The sequence below is a fragment of the Hippocampus bargibanti genome, linkage group LG04 (assembly GCF_051943395.1).
Source record: "Hippocampus bargibanti isolate YZ-2025 linkage group LG04, ASM5194339v1, whole genome shotgun sequence".
Classification (NCBI taxonomy): Eukaryota; Metazoa; Chordata; class Actinopteri; order Syngnathiformes; family Syngnathidae; genus Hippocampus; species Hippocampus bargibanti.
In genome coordinates, this window is record NC_142737.1 from 8600448 (window position 1) to 8619607 (window position 19160).

The 19160-nt window shown below is 38.9% G+C and overlaps 1 protein-coding gene across 3 annotated transcripts; it reads right to left on the reverse strand.

Moving 5' to 3' along the window:
- Positions 1-1028: 1028 nt before the first annotated feature.
- hsd17b3 (hydroxysteroid (17-beta) dehydrogenase 3) lies at positions 1029-17521 on the reverse strand. Of its 3 annotated transcripts, none has more exons than XM_088993848.1 (11): positions 17327-17520; positions 17135-17242; positions 12511-12557; positions 11076-11151; positions 10885-10992; positions 10687-10754; positions 9282-9326; positions 8564-8598; positions 7701-7932; positions 6280-6429; positions 1029-5400 (listed from the first exon to the last, which is right to left on the reverse strand). In XM_088993848.1, exons 2-11 carry the CDS (start codon positions 17199-17201, stop codon positions 5275-5277), a joined length of 954 nt encoding a protein of 317 aa, XP_088849974.1. In that variant the 5' UTR covers positions 17202-17242; positions 17327-17520; the 3' UTR covers positions 1029-5274. The 3 variants fall into 3 exon arrangements, with proteins under 3 accessions (XP_088849974.1, XP_088849972.1, XP_088849973.1); XM_088993847.1 differs by having other exon boundaries at positions 1031-5400; positions 7701-7766; positions 7851-7932; positions 17135-17519; XM_088993846.1 differs by having other exon boundaries at positions 17135-17521.
- Between the last annotated feature and the right edge of the window lie 1639 nt (positions 17522-19160).

The window sequence follows — 19160 nt, forward strand, 5'->3', positions numbered from 1 at the left end:
AAGACAGCTGAGATAGGCTCCAGCAACCCCCGCGACCCTAATGAGGAATAAGCGGTACGGAAAATGAGATGAGATGAGACATTTCAGCCATCATTTGTTACCAGGGTCAGAAATCTACCTAGACACCTTCACAATCACTTCTGCAGGCCCTGGAGCATAAAATAAGTGTTGATGAAACTGTTGCTTTAACCAATGGCAGCCTATGATTGATTGTCTGTCACTGGCCAATCATCATAAAGAGCATTCTGGCCAGAGCTAGCACACTGTATCAGTAGCGAGCTGCATAAGCAAATATATCGTGTTGATTTAATAGCAGTTTTGTCCACCCACAATGGCTGAAGGAGGAAAACAAATGGTCAGTTATTTCCTGGCTAATGGTAATAATAATAATACTACATTTTATTTATAAGCGCCTTTCAAAACTCTCAAGGTCACGTTACAGTCACAGGATCAATTTTTCTGCGGGTAAGCAGCAGCAGCCACATGCGCCAGCGTTCATTCAACCCTCGAATAGATAGAAGGCTGGCTAGCTAGCTAACAGATATCTAATAGATAGTCAGCTAGACAGTCAGCAAACTAGATAGCAAGCTACATAGCTAGCGAGCTAGCCAGATATATAATAGATAGCAAATGGATAGCCAGTTAGATAGCTAATAGATAGTTAGCTAGGTAGGCAGCTAGATAGCAAATAGATAGCCAGCTAGGTGGCTAGCAAATAGATAGCAAACGGATAGCAAATGAATAGCAAATAGATCGATGGATAGCAAATAGATAGCCAGCTTGTAGCCAGCTATAGCGCTATATATATATATATATATATATATATATATATATATATATATATATATATATATATATATATATACATATATATATCGATATTTATTTATATTTGATATTATTTACTGATATATATATATATATATATATATATATATATATATATATATATATATATATATATATATATTGAAGAAAAAAATCTAACATTGTGTGTGTGTTTGTGTGTGATTGGAAGGCCTTTCCACAGCAGTCTCTCAATTATTGAAGCTTAACAGCACACTTCCATCACACTTCGCATTCTGATCATTAAAAGCTTATGGTGAAAAACCGCCCCTCCGCAAACTAGAGGGTACCCTCTAGTGGACTTGTAGTAAATCACACAACACTTTTTTCAGCCTAGATCGATTCAGACGTCGCACTGCTGAAGGCCTAGCGATGAAATCCATGGCCTGCCACTGTAAGTTGCTCTCCTGCTACTTAGTACTCTTATTCAAGTAACTTTCCCATTTTTACTTTTGACTCGTGCCCTATTATAAACTAGTACACTTACTTGAGTACAATTTTTGACTAGTCTTCCCACGTCATTTCCTGAATTAAGCAATTCAGCATATTTAGAGGTGTGATGTGCCAATTTTGTTATTCTTTTCAAAGGTTTTATGATTGTGACAGCTGGGTGATTGGAAGATAGTGTTAATAGCGGATAGCGGCAATGACTTCCACGTCTAAACACTTGGTTCATACCTTGAACATGGCAGCTGACTTCTCCTGGGTGGCCCACTGCTGCTTTACGTGTGTGTTGTATCATCTTTGGGTTAGGGTTCGGCTTATGGCTGTGTGTTTACTGAAACAACAAGCGAGGGGCGACTCGGGAGGGGTGAGGGCGTCACACAGGCAGCATCCTCAGAGACACCACCTTCTCCTCCAACCCCGTTCCGCCTTCAATACTCCTAACACGGGCGCCCCATCGCTCATGTGAAGGTTGTCCTCCAGCATGACCACCCACGGGCTTTTGTGACGTGAGAACGACATTCCCCTGGGTCTCACTAGGTTTTTCAGGCCACCCCTATGGAGAATTTGTGCTCAATTGCGATATGTTACATCAGCAGACACCAATTGTTTGTTTTTTATTACCGCGGGGGTCGAGTGGAAGTTCTGTTTCTATTGCCTTAAAGGACAACTGACACAATTTTTTTGTTTGCTAACTGACATCAGAAAAACGTTTTATAGCATCTAAAATACCCAAAACACGCAAGCTGATATTTTTAGTCAAATGACAAACACCAATATATAAAAATGACTTAAACTACTTCAAAATGACCTCAGAAAGTTTGTGCTTTCTTGTTACTCATCAAGTTATGAATATGATTCAAATAGTTCTCAAGAGGAAAGCATAAATGTTTGCAATCGATTAAAGAAGTACTTCCACATCAATTGAGCCGTCAGGACTCCAATGTAGCCTCCCGGAAAATGCACAAGATGGCACCCAAGCTCCGTTGGAAATGGGCTGATTCGTCTGCTGGGAATTTTTGTCAACTCGTATCAAATAGTAGTCTTGGTGCAACACACAACGATTTACCATCACGTTATTTATGTTTTCCTTCTAATTTCGCAATCAACACGAATTTTTCAGACCAAACAAAGTACCCAAAATGCATTGTGTGTCGTTTTCTCGGTCAGGGGCGTTCCTGACGTGACGTCACATCAGGGATCGTCACCAACTCAAAAACAAGACTTCCTGAATATTCAGCGCTAGTCTTAAAACGTAAAATATAGCTATATGCGGTGGACTCTTTGTAAAATACGCTCAGTAGAAGTCATTTTAGGTGATTTTACAAATTATGGGCACAACTTGTCCATAGGCGTTGGTTGTCCTTTAAAACCATATGGACAAGAAAATCCATTATAGCTCATGTTTCAGAATGGATCAAAAATATATTCCGTAACCAGGGGCGTGCATGCTAAGGGGGCTAATGGGGCTAATTATATAAAGGATTTGTTTTTCTAAATGTCAGAGGAGGACTTAACGTGAACGCTTGTGACACATGAGGAGCAGTGGCCGAGCGTGAGTAATGCTGGAGGTGCATAAAATGTCCCTAAAACTGCAGTTAAAAAAATACATTAGAAAAAAAATGTGCATTTTCCCACTTGTCACTTCATCCGGTTTTGGATGCTGATGTAACTTTGTGTGGATTTGCCCGAAAAAAATGGTTCTGGGCTCTCGGGATTCGTTATGAATTTGGGGAAGCCATTAAAATGTTTAATCCCTCCACATATTACATGTAGAGCGCACAAAAAAAATAATGAATCACGAGTTTTCAAAGTTAAGTAAAAAATAATGATTGTTGTGCTGGAGCATTATACTGTATTAGGCCATCATCTGTAATAGAAAATGGCTGAATTTCACACAATGACCAACTCAATTATTTTGTGATGTTATGTAGGGAAAGAGTTGCCCCTTTCACGGTAAGATCAGAGCATTGTCATCAAATGGTGAGTATAGTTTTGCTTTTTTGAATGTTGCTGTGCCGATGACTATTTTACTGAGAATATTCATTTTTATTAAGTTCATAGAGTTGCTTGTTCTGTAGCCACAAGAGGAGATAAACCAGTCTTATTGGGCCAGTCCCATGCCCGGATAAATACAGAGGGTTGTGTCAGGAAGGGCATCCCACGTAAAAGCTTGGCCAAAACAAACATGCGAATCAAACCTCTGAAGATGGAGGACACTGATTCGCTGTGGCGACCCCTTAAAGCGGAAAAGAAGGTTTATTTTATTCCCCTTTTCCGCATTATGTCACAACCTTCATAGGAATTTATTCATCACATTTTCGTAAATGGAACTTTATTGAAAGAAATCTCATGGCAAACAAGTACTGAAATAATCTCAAATTGGCTCACATTTGTACTTGGGCCTATTTGAACGATGTTGTACTGCCGGTCACTATGTTGCTGGCATAAGTCAATGAGGAAAAAATCACGCACACAAAATCTTTCCAAAATGTGATTTTTATGCAGTGGTTACAATTTACTTGTTTATAACAAGTTGTTCATCAAAATTACTGGTGACCTCTCTCGCAGTGTTACAAACACATTCACTTTAAAACATACTATTACAACAGTAAATCAGCTACTTTGCCTCAAGTGAAAAAAAAGTCAGTCATTTCATTTTTTTTTGTCCTCATTGCCAACATTTATCATCCAAAGTCTTGCCTTTTCACAACCTCTAGTGGTCTTCTTTAAAATTGCACTCCATGCTTCCCACAACGTAGTTACATCTTCACATATTTGCAGTTCAGCATTCACAAATGCATGAATTATTTGTTTTTCTGCTCAGGTATAGGCGATAAAAAAGGCATTAGCTCCTTGTTGATTTTTATTCTTTGTGAGTTCACTATATTAATCAGAATTGTTTAATTCTCTTGACACGATTTCCAGGTCCCAAGACCAAGGAAAAAAATGGTGGAGGGTGTGTCAGGAAGTTAATCCTGCATAATATGGTGCCAAATAAACCATAAAAGTGACTTGGTGTGCTGATAACCTTAAAGCTGCAATAACGACATGATCTTTAATCTGACAGTACATCTTCAAATGAACCAACATCATTCAATAGATTTTGCCTGATTTAGTTCAGTCCTGATGTAGTTACCGTGCACACGCAAACAATCTGCCACTTTTATTAAATTTCCTCCTCTTAAAGGACAACCGACGTCACGTTTTTGCTTCTTAACTGACATCAGAAAAACGTTTTATAGCATCTAAAATACCCAAAACACGCAGTATGATATTTTTATTCAAATGCAAAACACCAATAAAAATGACTTAAAGAGTCCAAAATCTGCAAAAAAAATTGAGCTGCGAATTGGGCATTTTCAGAAAGTCCCGCCTCCAGTTCGTGACGTCACGCCAAGGCGTCTTGCATTGCTGGAGAATCAAAACAATGGCTTCAGATTAGGAGAATATGCTTTCTTGTTACACCTCCAGTTATGAATATGATTCAAATTGTTCTGAAGAGGAAAGCATACATGTTTGCAATCGATTAAAGAATTTATTCAGTGCCATTTTGAGGCAACATTGGGGGGAAATGTATCACCAAAAAAGAGGCAGAAAATGGCGACCAAGCTCCATGTGAGGAATTAATCAGCCCGTTTCCACAGGCTGATAAATTCCTTACATGGAGCTTGGTTGCCCTCTTCTGGCTCTTTTTGGTGCAACATGACGTTTTCAGACCAAACAAGTACAGCAAAATATATTCACGTGATGGAAGGACTGCTACAATGTGTCCTTTTTTTCGGTCAGGGGCGTTCCTTGTGTGACGTCACGTACGGACTCGTCACCAACTCAAAAACAAGCTTCCGGAATATTCAGCGCAAGTCTTAAAACGTAAAATATAGCTATATGCGGTGGAGTCTTTGTAAAATACGCTCAGTAGAAGTCATTTGAAGCCATTTTACAAATTATGGACACAACTTGTCCGGAGACGTCGGTTGTCCTTTAAGCTTCCTTTATCACAGGATTGGACCTCTTTTCTGCTTGTTTTCTCTCCACATAATCCTTGAGACCTTGTAGCATACACTCTGTGTGGAGAATCTTGAGTGGAATAGTCTGCAGCAACCAGCCCTGTGCACATCCACAAAATAAAAATAATTTTCATGTTCCTTGCATCAATACAGCATTCTCACCACTTCATTATAATACATTGTGTTATAGTGTTTAACATGATCATGAGCTAAATAGCTAGCTAGATAGATAGCTCCAGAGACGCTAGCTAGCTAGGTCCCGAGACATTATAATACATTGTGTTATAGTGTTTAACATTATCATGAGCTAGCTAGCTAGCTCCCGAGACGCTAGCTGACTAGGTCCCGAAACACTAGCTAGCTACGTCCTGAAACATTAGCTAGCTCGGTCCCGAGTCGCTAGCTAGCTAGGTCCCAAGACACGAGCTAACATGGTCGCAAAACGCAAGCTAGCTAGGTCCCGAGTCATTAGCTAGCTAGGTCCCGAGATGCTAGCTAGCTAGGTCCCGACACGTGAGCCACCGAGTTATATTTCACTATCCAGCTAGCTAGCTAGCTAAGTAGTGAAATATAACTCGCAGGTTAACTTTATTCATCAGTTGTTACAGGCTACAGCTACAATCCTCACACATACTGGACACATATTACTCCTATCAAAAATAGAGAAACAATCAACAAAGTTCAAACAAATTCAACAAGAAACATTCGGAAAGACTTAAAAGAAATTGATTGTAAGCCAGCCTACTGCCCAGTTGACAGTCGATATGGGGTCCACCATGACAGCGAACCCTGTGAGCGCGGATTAGAACATGGATGGACACATTGGAGGAAATAAATTGTGAACGGTATGAAAGATGCCCTGTTTTTTGGGGGTGGGGGCAATTTGTTCCATAAGATAATAAAACATGGACAACGTGAAGCGCTATTGAAAATGTTTTCCTGTACCGCTAACTCGTACCTAATTGTGAGTTTTCCTTACCAGGACCATGTGACAGAGGCTGCCGTATGTTTTGTCCCCAGCTCTGATATACTGCAGCGAGCTTGTCACGAAATGCTGTGGAGCCAACATGGTCACGTTCGTTTGCTGGTAGCCCACCATGCGAGTGGAGACCCCAAAGGGTGAGACTGCCTAAGAAAACAAGAGGCAGAGTGGTAAGAGAGAAGCCATGCCGATCCCTTTTTTGTTGTTAAAGGAAGGGCGGAATATTTTCTGAGGGCCTTGCAGAATTTGCAATCATGAAACAAGCAAGTTCATAATGAAACTTTGAGCATTTGTACCTTAAAGGACAACCGACGACCCGGACAAGTTGTGTCCATAGTTTGTAAAATCACTTCAAATGACTTCTCCTGAGCGTATTTTACAAAGATTCCACCGCATATAGCGCTATTTTACATTTTAAGACTCGCGCTGAATATTCAGGAAGTCTTGTTTTTGAGTTGGTGACGAGTCCGTACGTGATGTCACACAAGGAACACCCCTGACCGAAAAAAGGACACATTGTAGCAGTCCTTCCATCACGTCAATATATTTTGCTGTACTTGTTTGGTCTGAAAACGTTTTTGAATTGGTGATGATACCTACCGTGATGTCACGGTAGGTATCGTCGCTGACCGAGAAAGCGACACACAATGCATTTTCGGTACTTTTTTTGGTCTGAAAACTTCGTGTTGATTCGTGTTGATGGCGAAATTAGAAGGAAAACACATAAATAACACGATGGTAAATCGTTGTGTGTTGCACCAAGACTACTTAGTATGTGATACTCTGTGACACAAATTCCCAGCAGACAAATCAGCCCATTTCCAACGGAGCTTGGGCACCATCTTGTGCATTTTCTGGGACGCTACATTGGTGTCATTGGCGGCTCGAATTGATATGGGAGGACTCCTTTAATCGATTGCAAACATTTATGCTTTCCTCTTCAGAACTATTTTAATCGTATTCATAACTGGATGAGTAAAAAGAAAGCATCTTCTCCGAATCTGAACTCTTTGAGCCCATTGTTTTGTTTCTTGACCTGGCGTGACATCACGAGCTGATTTGTGACAGTTTTTGGACACTTCAATTCATTTTCATTGTTGTTTTGCATTTGACTAAAAATATCAGCCTGCGTGTTTTGGGTATTTTAGATGCTATAAAACGTTTTTCTGATGTCAGTTAAGAAACAAAAAAATGGTGTTTGTTGTCCTTTAAATGTTTTGGGGTGGGCACTACTGCGACCTATTGCGATGTGAGCACATCTTGTTTATGTCTTTTTGTACACTATATATACAATGCCTGGCAACCAGTACAGGGTGCCTCTTGGCCAAGTTTCCTTTTTGTTTTTAGAATTGCGTGACAGGCTCAGTCACCTGTTGGTTCCCCACACCTGATTTAAAGGTTTTCGGTGGCCCTGGTACCTGTATAATAATGCCTTTGTCTTTGTATTCTGCATGAAGACTTTGGGAAAATCTCTCCACAAATATCTGTAAGGGTGAGACACAAAGATGAATGACAGTAGCAATGTTAGAAGCCAAAGAGAGGTTGAACAACCGATGCTCAATACTCACTTTAGATGCAGCGTATAGCGAATACATAGGAAAGGGAATGGAGGCAATTCCGGATGCGATGTTCACGATCACCCCTTTTCTCCTGCTCACCGCACACATACAAAATCACAGAGAACAACTTCATTCATGCAATTACGGGCCACATCATTTGATACTCCTGCACTCTGCGTCCTTTAACCAATTTGGGTCCCAAAATGTGGAAACCAAAACAGGGCACTCAGTTTTAAATCACAAATTCATAACTAGCCCACAACTTCATGGAACTGCTTGAACATTTTGATTTTAGGCCTTCTATTATATAGCCTGTATTAAAAAAGTTTGATCCATTTTTGTAATGTACAAGACTCAAGCTTCAAAGAAACTAATGAAATAATTGTAAATAAACTCCCTTATCCCATAATCTTTCTTGCTCAATTCTCCGGGATCTGTTAGCAGTTAAAACTGGTGCACCCTTAACAGGCCCGCCACAGCAATAAACATTTAAACTTAAAATAAAAGCAACAATAAAAGCAACAACAGGTAGCCATTATTATTGTGATTATTGGTATGAGTCGCAAATTATTATGCGGGTTAACCTAATAAAGTGAGCCTTATTTTCCTGCATTTACACTTCAATATCATTTTTTTTTTACTTTGTCATTGTCATCTACCACTGGCAGCCATTATAGTTAAATCATTTGTTACATCAAAATAAGGAAACCTGGAAATGAAACCTGTTTTCCATGCCTGGAAGGATTATTTTGCACATCTGTTGCAAAAAAAGACAAAGAGAGAGAGAGATTTTAGCGAGATGTGAAAAGTATTTTATACTAAATATAATCAAGGTAGACAGAAAGTTGAACTTTGCAAGTCAAACACAATACAATGTGTGATGCGGGTTGACCTTCAAGTAAACCCTTATTAGCTCTCTAGCTAGCTATTAGCTTTCGATCTATTTAAGTTTTGCCAAGTTGAGTGAACGCTGGCGCGTGTTGCTGCCGCTGCTCACACACAGATAAAACTTATCCTATGACTGTAAACTGACCTTTAAAGTTTTGAATGGCGATTACAAATGAAATGTATTCTTCTTCTTCTTCTTCTTCTTATTATTATTATTATTGTTCTTGTTACAGTGAACAGTGTATCATGTTATCCGGTTACAGGGTGCATAAAAGGGTTCATGTGATTTCAAATGATTTTTTTTACACAAAAAATAATGGCAAATGATTTTAAACTGTTCCATGATTGAAAGGATATGGCCTCTTTAGAGTTGATCACTGTATGATACTAAATCAAGCAAAAATCATATAACGAGGCACCCTTTGAACAACCTTGACAGAAACGTCATTGAGAGGGGATAGGAAGGTGTTTGAAACATTTTTCTCCTGATGATTGTGTGTAACTCATTGCATCAATTTTAGGATATTTGTGGAAGTTCCACTGTGTTCTTACCTTCACCATGGTCTTCACATTACAATTGATCACCCTCTTGATTGTCTGTAAGGGAAGATAACAAGTATCACAATCATTTTAGCTTTGAAAAGAAAAATACTGTACAATGTAGTGAGTAAGAGGCTGTACTTGAGTGAGGTAATCAGTTTCAAAATAAAAGTACAGTACAGTGAGACCTCAACTTACGAACTTAATTGGTTCCCAGACAGAGTGTGTAAGGCAAAAAGTGTGTATCTAAAAAAAAAAATTCCCATAGGAAACCATTAAAATGGGAATAATCCGTTCCCGGGTTTCCATAAAATATACTTTTCAACTAAATAAGCCTTAAAACTACACACAACACACCTTATTCTATATATAATAAATGTGCTATTGTATTGTAATTAAAGAAATACACTGCATTGTATCATGAAGTCACTTTATTTGTGATGGTCATTTATGGCTTGATGGAATGGCGTTGGAGGTCGAAGGACAAAGGGAATTCCTGTTTGGAAAGAGAGGCGCATTACATGACGACTGTAATTAAAGAAATAAACTGTGCTGTAAAATAAAGTTTTATTTACCTTTTTGATGGTCGTTGATGGCTTATGGAAGGAGAGTCACCTTCCGTAAGGACTGTTGGTAACTTAACTTCTGGTGCTGTTCGGTCGTGTGCTTCCGCCGTAGATCATTCCGCCAGCCGTGGTGGGTGTGTATTATCAAAATAGTGCTTATTATAAGGTTTAATTTTCGTAAATTTGACGTTTGTAAGACAAAAAGTTTGTAAGTTGAGGTCTCACTGTACTCTTATTTCATACTGAAGTATAGAAGTACTACTTGCCCATTAAAAAGGGGGAATCTAGAGGTACTGATTCAAGCGGTTACTACAGTGTATACCGGGTGCATGAAAAGGTTAAATAAAAGTCACAAATTACACCAGCCAACCTGTGTACTTTTTTGGTTTTCAAATGTATGTCTACATTACAATAAATAAATATTCATAGCTGGAAATAATATTTGAGTACCAAACACTTCCACAAAAGAGTCTCATCATCAGTCATGTTTATATACCGTATTTTCCGGTGTATAAGGCGCACTGGAGTACAAGGCCCACCCGCAATGAATGACAAAGGCTTTCCAAATATAATATATAAATACGTATATACAAGTTTTCCAAATTTAAGTTACACCACGTTGTTAGGCGCTACAGTAGAAGCTGGTGTTACGCACGACTTCTACAGGGGGGTAAATGAAGTCGTGGCTGCTGACAGTCATTGTGAGACCTTTTGTGGCTCAATACCACTTCACATATAAGGCGCACCTGCATATAAGGCGCAGGGTAACCTTTTGAAGAAAATCAAGGCTTTCGGGTACGCTTTATACACTGGAAAATACAGTACTTGTCTGCCTCTCGTCCATGACTAACCTGGTCCAGATTTTCATCTTCAAGGAATCGGCGAGGCACCACACTGGGCATCATGCCGACATTATTCACTGGCACACAATAGCAAACATGTCCAACTTTGATAAAATTGAATTTGATAACGATTTCCATCGATTGTGTTAGGTTGGATCTGTATAAGCAAAATCGTGATGATCACGATCACTGCTTTGGAAGTCGTACCTAATACACCAATGTCTAAATACTTAAGCTGATCCTCAATATCAGCGAAGACGTCGTCCTTGGTGAAGTCGACCACGATCACTTTAACTAGCCGACGTGTCGTTTCACCTGTATGTGAACACACGGGATCTTTACTACACAATGAAATATAACAATGGTGGATATTGTCAATAAAATGACATCACCCTTACTTATTTCCTTGGCCACCTTGTCCAAAGTCATTTTGGTCCTGCTCATGATAACAACGTTCATTCCTTGTTCAGCCAGCTATGGATGATAGAAAAAGAGGACTGTGGTGAAATCTTGAGGCATTACAACTTTACTATTCAGAAGATTTTAGTGCCATCTTGTGGCATTTTAGGGCGTTTCTGAAAGAGCATCATTTTCTGGGAATAGCTGGGGAGAAGATCAATGAAAAAAAAACAGAATAAGTTGATTTTTTTAGTTATTTCAATATAAAGTCAGAATATTATGATAAAGTCACATAGAATATATTCAATATAATTTGAATTTAAAATAAAGCATACCTTCAGATGCGCTCATCATGATTTCCATAGACTGTATAATTTTTGTGACATTATAGTTTTATGTTGTGCCATTCGATTTTTACATTGTTAACTCATTCGCTGCCATTCCCAAATTTATTCGGGAATTGAAAAGTGTGACGTGAAGCGACATTCCTGAATTTTTTTCGGGTTTTGGTTTGTCTCGCGGAGGGTGCCGATAAAGCGCTGGTCAAACCTTTGGCAGCATTTTCCTTTTGTCCATGTTAGAGCTTTGTTACAGATTCAGCTGTTGTTAAAGCGCTATATAAATCAATATATATGTGCCGTATATATATTGTATTTTGTACAGCCACCCTCATTTCAAGTTTAGATAACTCAAGGTTCATATAACGTAGGAATTAACTTTTTTTCTGATGAAAGAAGGGAGTCTCAGGTTTCCAACACTGTATTGAATGTTTATGTAGTCCTAAAACTCAATATTCTCTGGGTGCTGCAATTTGAGTGAAAATGACAATCCTGGCACTAGAATGAACATAATTTTGCGCGCCTGGAAGTGAATGAGTTAAGAAGGAAAAACAAATTCAATTTTGAATTTACAATACAGTACATATTGATTTATATCGCGCTTTAACAACAGCTGAACTTGTAAAAAAAGCGCTTAACATTGACAACTATCATATACAGGACATAAAGCAGTCACAAAGATAGTAGAAAGCACTAAAATTTGTGAATAGTAATCTATGAATCAGAAGTGGTTCCCTCTAAACTGTTTAGAAATATTTCAGACTACACCGGTGATAAAAGAAATCATTCTTTGAATTGCAAACACAAGACACAAGTATTTACCTTGGCTTATGAAATATTGTGAAACAAAACATTTGGCTATGTTTCAAAGGTAGAATTCACTTTTTTTGCTGCTCGGTATTTTCTTTTGATTTCTAAATTTCTTCGAGGTCAAGATGTTTAAAGCCAGATGTTTTTTTTTTCTTCTCAATTATTCCTGTGAATTGCGGTAATTTGAATGTTATCATTGCTGCAATATAAATGACACCGTAATAATACATCAGCATTGTGTGCTTGTAGTTTCATTAACAAAAAAAAAATCAAAATCATGACTCACCGCAAAGGCATATTGTCTTCCAATGCCCTCTGAAGCACCGGTGACAACTGAAACAAACACTTTCTATTAGTTCACTCAGCATTTCCTCCCTTCTGACTACAAAGATTGCGTTCGACGAGGATACATTGTTCATCCAAATGATATCAAAGAGGAAGCTTGTGTTTACCAATGCATCATGTTCGAGTAACGTGCTGTACTTACAGCATGTTCTACTGATAAAGAACGTGCTGAGAATGTGTCCAACTTGCTACTACCCTCTCATCTTAGGCCCTGAATACTCAGATAACAAATTTCAGTTCCAGCAAGCAAAGCGAGATAAATGGGAGAGTTAGCTATTAGAGGCTTGTAATCAGATGAGACATACAACAACTGTGAACATAAACGAATGGGCCAGCTATGTAAGTGATGATGAAGTAGTTTTGGTGAGCAGAAGTGTCGTCATGTATTCTGAAAGCAGTTAGAGATACATTCTTTTAACTGCAAAAAACATGGAAAATTGGGATTCTCCTGCTGGTTCGTGATAAGTATTGTCATTTACGATTTCTGTAAGTCACTAAAGGCAACCCAAACGGGTGAGATTTGTCAGTGGTTCTGTGTAAGTCTAATAAATGGCTCTGACAGAGGAGGGATCGGTCTCATGCTCATATCCTTGAAAGCGCAATTGGTGTTTTGCTCTTGATGATCTTTGTTATGACTCTGGTCCTTTGAAGATCGAATGCAAACTTTGGAAAAGGGGAGTTGTGTCCATAAGATGTATGGCAGTGAAATGTCCTGAATGTTAGCCAAAGAGTGCCACCACATTGAAATAAATAAATAAATGAATAAATACACATGGTATCCATGAAAACTGCTGTCTTCCGGGAGTCCCACCAGGCACATTTCTTGGACCACTTTTTTTCCATCCATCCATTTTCTGTACCGCTTATTCCTCATTAGGGTTGCGGGGGTGCTTGAGTCTATTCCAGACGTCTTCAGGCACGAGGCGGGGGACAACCAACGTTGGTTGCCAGCCAATCCCAGGGTACAGAAAGACAAACAACCATTCACACTCACACGTAGGGTCAATTTGGAGTGTTCTATCAGCCTGCCATGCATGTTTTTGGAATGTGGGAGGAAATGGGAGGACCCAAAGAAAACCCATGCAGGCCCAGGGAAAACATGTAAACTCCACATAAGGAGGCCGGACCGGGTCTTGAACACATGATCTCTGCACTGTGAAATCAGCGTGCTAACCACTCGGCTACCGTGCTACCCTACCACTTTTGTTTAATTCACAGAAATGTTTGTTCGCAGTTGAATTATTGTTTCTGGATGGATATTAAGAGATGTTTGCAGAGTGGTTATCATGACTCACAGTGTGATTTGACCTCATAGTATGAATACGAGAAGAATCCAAAACCCAACCATTGTCCATCAAATGTCGTCACATTATGTAATGGTTCTGTGCAAAGACTAGTTCATGACCTGGAACTTTGATTGTTTCTGCCAATGTTCAAGACTTAGTCAGTTTTATAAGACTTTGGACTTTGTTGTTCGTTTGCACTCAGGTTGATCTGGCTTGATCGACCGTTGACCTTTTGTGGTTAGTGACGCAGCTACAGAAGAAATTATAGTCATCATTTTGACAGCTGGTGGCATCGACTTGTGTTTGAGCCACATTATCCTTGGAAGCTATCTGTCACAGCGATACTAAAATACGGAAGTGAGGTGAACATTCAAAGGAGCTGTTGAACCATTTTTAGATGGAAAGTGGCAGCTCCTTTATCCAGACTTTGTTCAATAACTCATTCACTGCCAGACATGTGCAAAAATGTGTCCACTCCAGTGCCAGGGTTTTTGTCATTGTCACTTGAATTCCAGGACCCATAGAATATTGTGTTTTAGGACTACATAAACATTCAATACCGCTGTAGAAACCTTAGAGTCTCTTCTTTCATCAGAAACAAATAGTTCATTCCTAAATTACATGGTTTTGAAGTTATATGAGCTTGAAATGAGGGCAGTTGTCCAAAATACAATGCAATACATAGATATTGGTTGATATAGCACTTTAACAACAGCTGAAGCAGGAAGAAAGCGCTAACATGGAAAAGGGAAATTCTGCCCCCTTGTGGAAAAGAGAAAAACATTGCCAGAGGCTATGGCCAGCGCTTTATCGGCACCCAATCATAAAAAAAACAGAATAAATTCGGGAATGACGCTCTAATGTCATATTTTCACTTCCCGAATACATCTGTGAATGGCAGTGAATGAGTTAAAACACAAAAATGGGTTTCAAGTCACCCAAAAAAAAACAAAAAATCAGGTAGGATTTAGATCTTCAGGATTGCCAGAATTAAATACAGTGAGACCTCAACTTACAAACACCTTATCTTACAAACTTTTCGTCTTACAAACGTGAAATTTATGAAAATTAAACCTTATAATAAGCACTATTTTCATAATACACACCCACCACGGCTGGCGGAGTGATCTTCGACGGAAGCACACGACCGAACAGCACCAGAGGTTAAGTTACCAACAGTCCTTATGGAAGGTGACTCTCCTTCCATAAGCCATCAACGACCATCAAAACGGTAAATAAAACTTTATTTTACAGCACAGTTTATTTCTTTAATTACAGTCCTCATGTAATGCGCCTCTCTTTCCAAACAGCAATTCCCTTTGACCTTCAACCTCCAACGCCATTCAATCAAGCCATAAATGACCATCACAAATGTAAATAAAGTGACTTTATGATACAATGCAGTGTTTTTCTTTCATTACAATACAATAGCATATTTATTATACATAGAATAAGGTATGTTGTGTGTAGTTTTAAGGCTTATTTAGTTGAAAAGTATATTTTATGGAAACCCGGGAACGGATTATTCCCATTTTAATGGTTTCCTATGGGAATTTTTTTTGGAGAGACACACTTTTCGCCTTACACACTCTGTCTGGGAACCAATTAAGTTCGTAAGTTGAGGTCTCACTGTACTGTGATGAATTTCTGTTGGCGGCATAGACAAGTATTTGAATGGGTAAATATGAAGTTACGGTGTGAGTTTGTTGACACAATGTGTCACTGTAACCTAATGGCTATTTGGCTTGTTGCCAGATGATAACATTTATGAGGATTGCGCAGAAAGTCTCGATCGTCACGCAGGAGGTGTGAGCCAATCTCTGTTTTCGTCATTGGACACTACAACTTTGTGTTTGCTTTCAAACTTAGCTTATAGCAGACGTGCACATTTTAAGCATGACGTCTCTGATCCACTGCTGAAAGGACACTTTGATTCTCTCCTCTTTTGTCTAACTGCGTCAAACAACAAAGCATACGCAGTAAAAGTGATTAAGATTGCATGACTGTCTGTGTGTTATGTGCTCTGTTTTATTATTATTTTTATTTGATGTTAACTGTTCTATTGAGGGTGGCACGGATACCCTCAACTGCCCCTTCTTCTTCTGTGGTTGCATTGGGGTTGAGAGAAAATACATTTAATCTCTGCTGTAGGTTGCACATAGAGCATGTTTGACAATATTGCTGACTTGACTTGTCTCAAGTAACCAATGAGACCTACATGAAATGTGTATCTAAATTTAAACATGTACTGATTTAATTAAAATACTTTGATGTTGACTGAAAGGAGATTTAGGAATACAGATTCTGATAATTTTTTGAGCACAACAGAGTTGTTACAATACCATAGTTGGAATTTACAGCGACAGCCTTGTTAACTCATTCACTATTATTCGGGAATTGAAAATATGACGTAGAGCGCCATTCTCGAATTTGTTCAGGTTTTGTTTTTTCATGCTTGGATTCGATAAAGTGCTGGCCATGGCCTCTGGCAATGTTTTTTCTTTTCCACGAAGGGGCAGAAATTCCCTTTTTTTCCATGTTAGTGCTTTGTTCCAGCTTCAGCTGCTGTTAAAGCGCTATATAAACCAATATGTATGTATTGCATTGCCCCCATTTCAACCTCATATAACTCCAGGCCCATATAATTTAGGAATTAACTCTTTTTTTCTAATGGAAGAAGATAGTCCAAAGTTTCTTACGCGGCATTGATTGTCTATATAGTCCTAAAACTCAATATTCTGTGGATCCTGGAATTCGAGTGACATTGACAAAAACCCTGGCACTGGAGTGGACACATTTTTTTGCACATGTCTGGCAGTGAATTTGTTAAGAAGGAAAAAATTGTTCATTTCGAATTTACAATACAATTTATAAAGTGTTTTAACAACAGCTAAAGCTGTCACAAAGCGCTTAACATGGACATCTATCATATACAGGAAATTAAAAAAAAATGCAGTTTTTGTGTTTATTATGTTTGTTAAAGTCATAAGTGCCTCGCACGCTGGGTCCGGCACAGTAATTTCATCTGTGCTGTATGTCATGCATATTAGCATATTTGACAATAAAGCTGACTTTGACTGACTAAAGCAGTCACAAAGATAGTAAAAAGCACCACAATTTGTGAATGGTAATCTACGAATCAGAATTGGTTCACTCTAAACAATTTCAAAATATTTCATACTACACCGGTGATAAAAAATATATTTTTTTAAATTGCAAACACAAGACACATTCTCACACACCAACACCCACACTGACACACACATACAGTAAGCTTACCTGCCCACTCTCCCATGGATGAAAAAAATGATTTTGGCAGTGGAAACCACTTTTTGGGATAAAGCATCCTAGTAAAAAGGAGCAGTTTGGCCCCATAGTAGATGACAACTACAGCACCGAGAGTAGTGAAAAACCATTCAGTTAAGCTCTTCATGCTTTTCCGACACCTGAGACACACTCTGCTCTTCTCACCACTGCTGCTTCAGCTGTCTTTGTGCTCCAGTCAGGATGTCAATGAGTGATCCAAGCAAAATAAATTTACACTGAAAATAGTGATCTTTGCCAGAGAGGACACTCCCTTCTAAGGAACAACACACACACTCTCTCTGCCCCCCTCTGTCCAACAACTCCAGAACATGTCGTGATTGTCGGTGTTAGCCATAATGGCTTTGAGGCATGTGACTACCGTTGGAACGAGTCTTTTCGCAGAGGGAGGCACAACTTGAAAAACTGCATTTGTCATGTAGCGCATGTGTGACTAAGATGTCGTGTACAAAGGTTGGTTGCTCCTTCATTCCATTGAGAGTGACCATAAAATGTTTCTTTCTACACCCGCTCCAAATGCCATCTTTTTCTTATGTTATTAGGATCCTTTAACTTTTAGTGATAAACAACTCAACAGTATTATTTTGCAACACAGAATTAGCCACTATATAAAGTTAAATAAAGTTTATTTTCTTAAGTCAGTGGGCACAAGCGTCTTTATGGGTGGGCATGGCGCCAAATAGATGGCCTGTTTTGATCGGTTTTGACCCATTGTAAATTTATAAATTCACAGATGGTCAATTGTGGTTGACATCAATGGGTATCATGACAAAAAAAACATTTTTTTTGCTTCTTCTTTTCCTTTCGGCTTTTCCCTTGACGAGGTCGCCACAGCAAATCAGTGTCCTCCATCTTTAGAGGTTTGATCCGCATGTTTGTTTTGGCCAAGCTTTTACGTCGGATGCCCTTCCTGACACAACCCTCTGTATTTTTCCGGGCTTGGGACCGGCACAAGAAGACTTGTGTGCCTTTTTGGCTACAGAACAAGCAACTCGCTCAGTAAAAGGCTCCCAAACACAAAATGGTCATTGGCACAGCAACATTCAAAAAAGCAATAACTATACTCACCATTTGATGACAATGCTCTGATCTTACCGTGGAATGGGCATCTCTTTCCCATAAGTGCAGCATCTTCAGATCACATTCCATAAAGTTCCTCTGAATTGATTTGTAACAGTGAGGATTCAAATACTCCAACATGTACGGTCAATTTAACAATTGAGATGTACAAAAAGGAATGCAATTGTATTTTCGTGTATTAACAGTCTCTTTGCAGAATCTGTATTATTATTATTATTTTTGTGTGCGTGAGATGTCAGGCTGGATTTTGTTGCATTTCAGTATGAAAGCCATGCAAGTCTTTTTACATAAGGCTCAAGGGCTCTTTAAATCTTTTTCAAAGTAGAGTGAAAGGGTGGGGGAATAATGAAACTGACTGTAAATACCCTGATGGCAGATATTTCTGAGTTTTCACTGGATATGGTGAGGAGACTCAGTAAAGTGGGCAACTGTAATATTCAGGATGCAAGTCCATGGGCACTTTTTGAGTGAATATCAGTCAGGGGAGTATGATGTCAAAATGCTAACTCCCGAAAATGGATTAATCTGATCAGTATAAATCATAATACGCATAAAACATATTACTGTGGAAAGAAAATGTGATTTGCATTCCCCTTTAAAATGTAATGAAACACAAGAGAAAATTAAATTGTTTCATTAAATGTAAAAACTCTTGTCTAAAGTATGACTTGCATATATGATATATAATGTCAGGAGCTAGGCCAGGCATGGGCAAACTACGGCCCGCGGGCCACATACGGCCCGTTAGGCTTTTTAATCCGGTCCGCCGAACTTGCCCAAATTATACAAACAGTGTCTAAAACTCATGACAAAAAGTTAGCGAACAACGGGGCAGATAACTGAAAAGTTGCCTGTCCCATTTTTCACAACTTGAAGCACAAAGAGACAACTAATCACATTA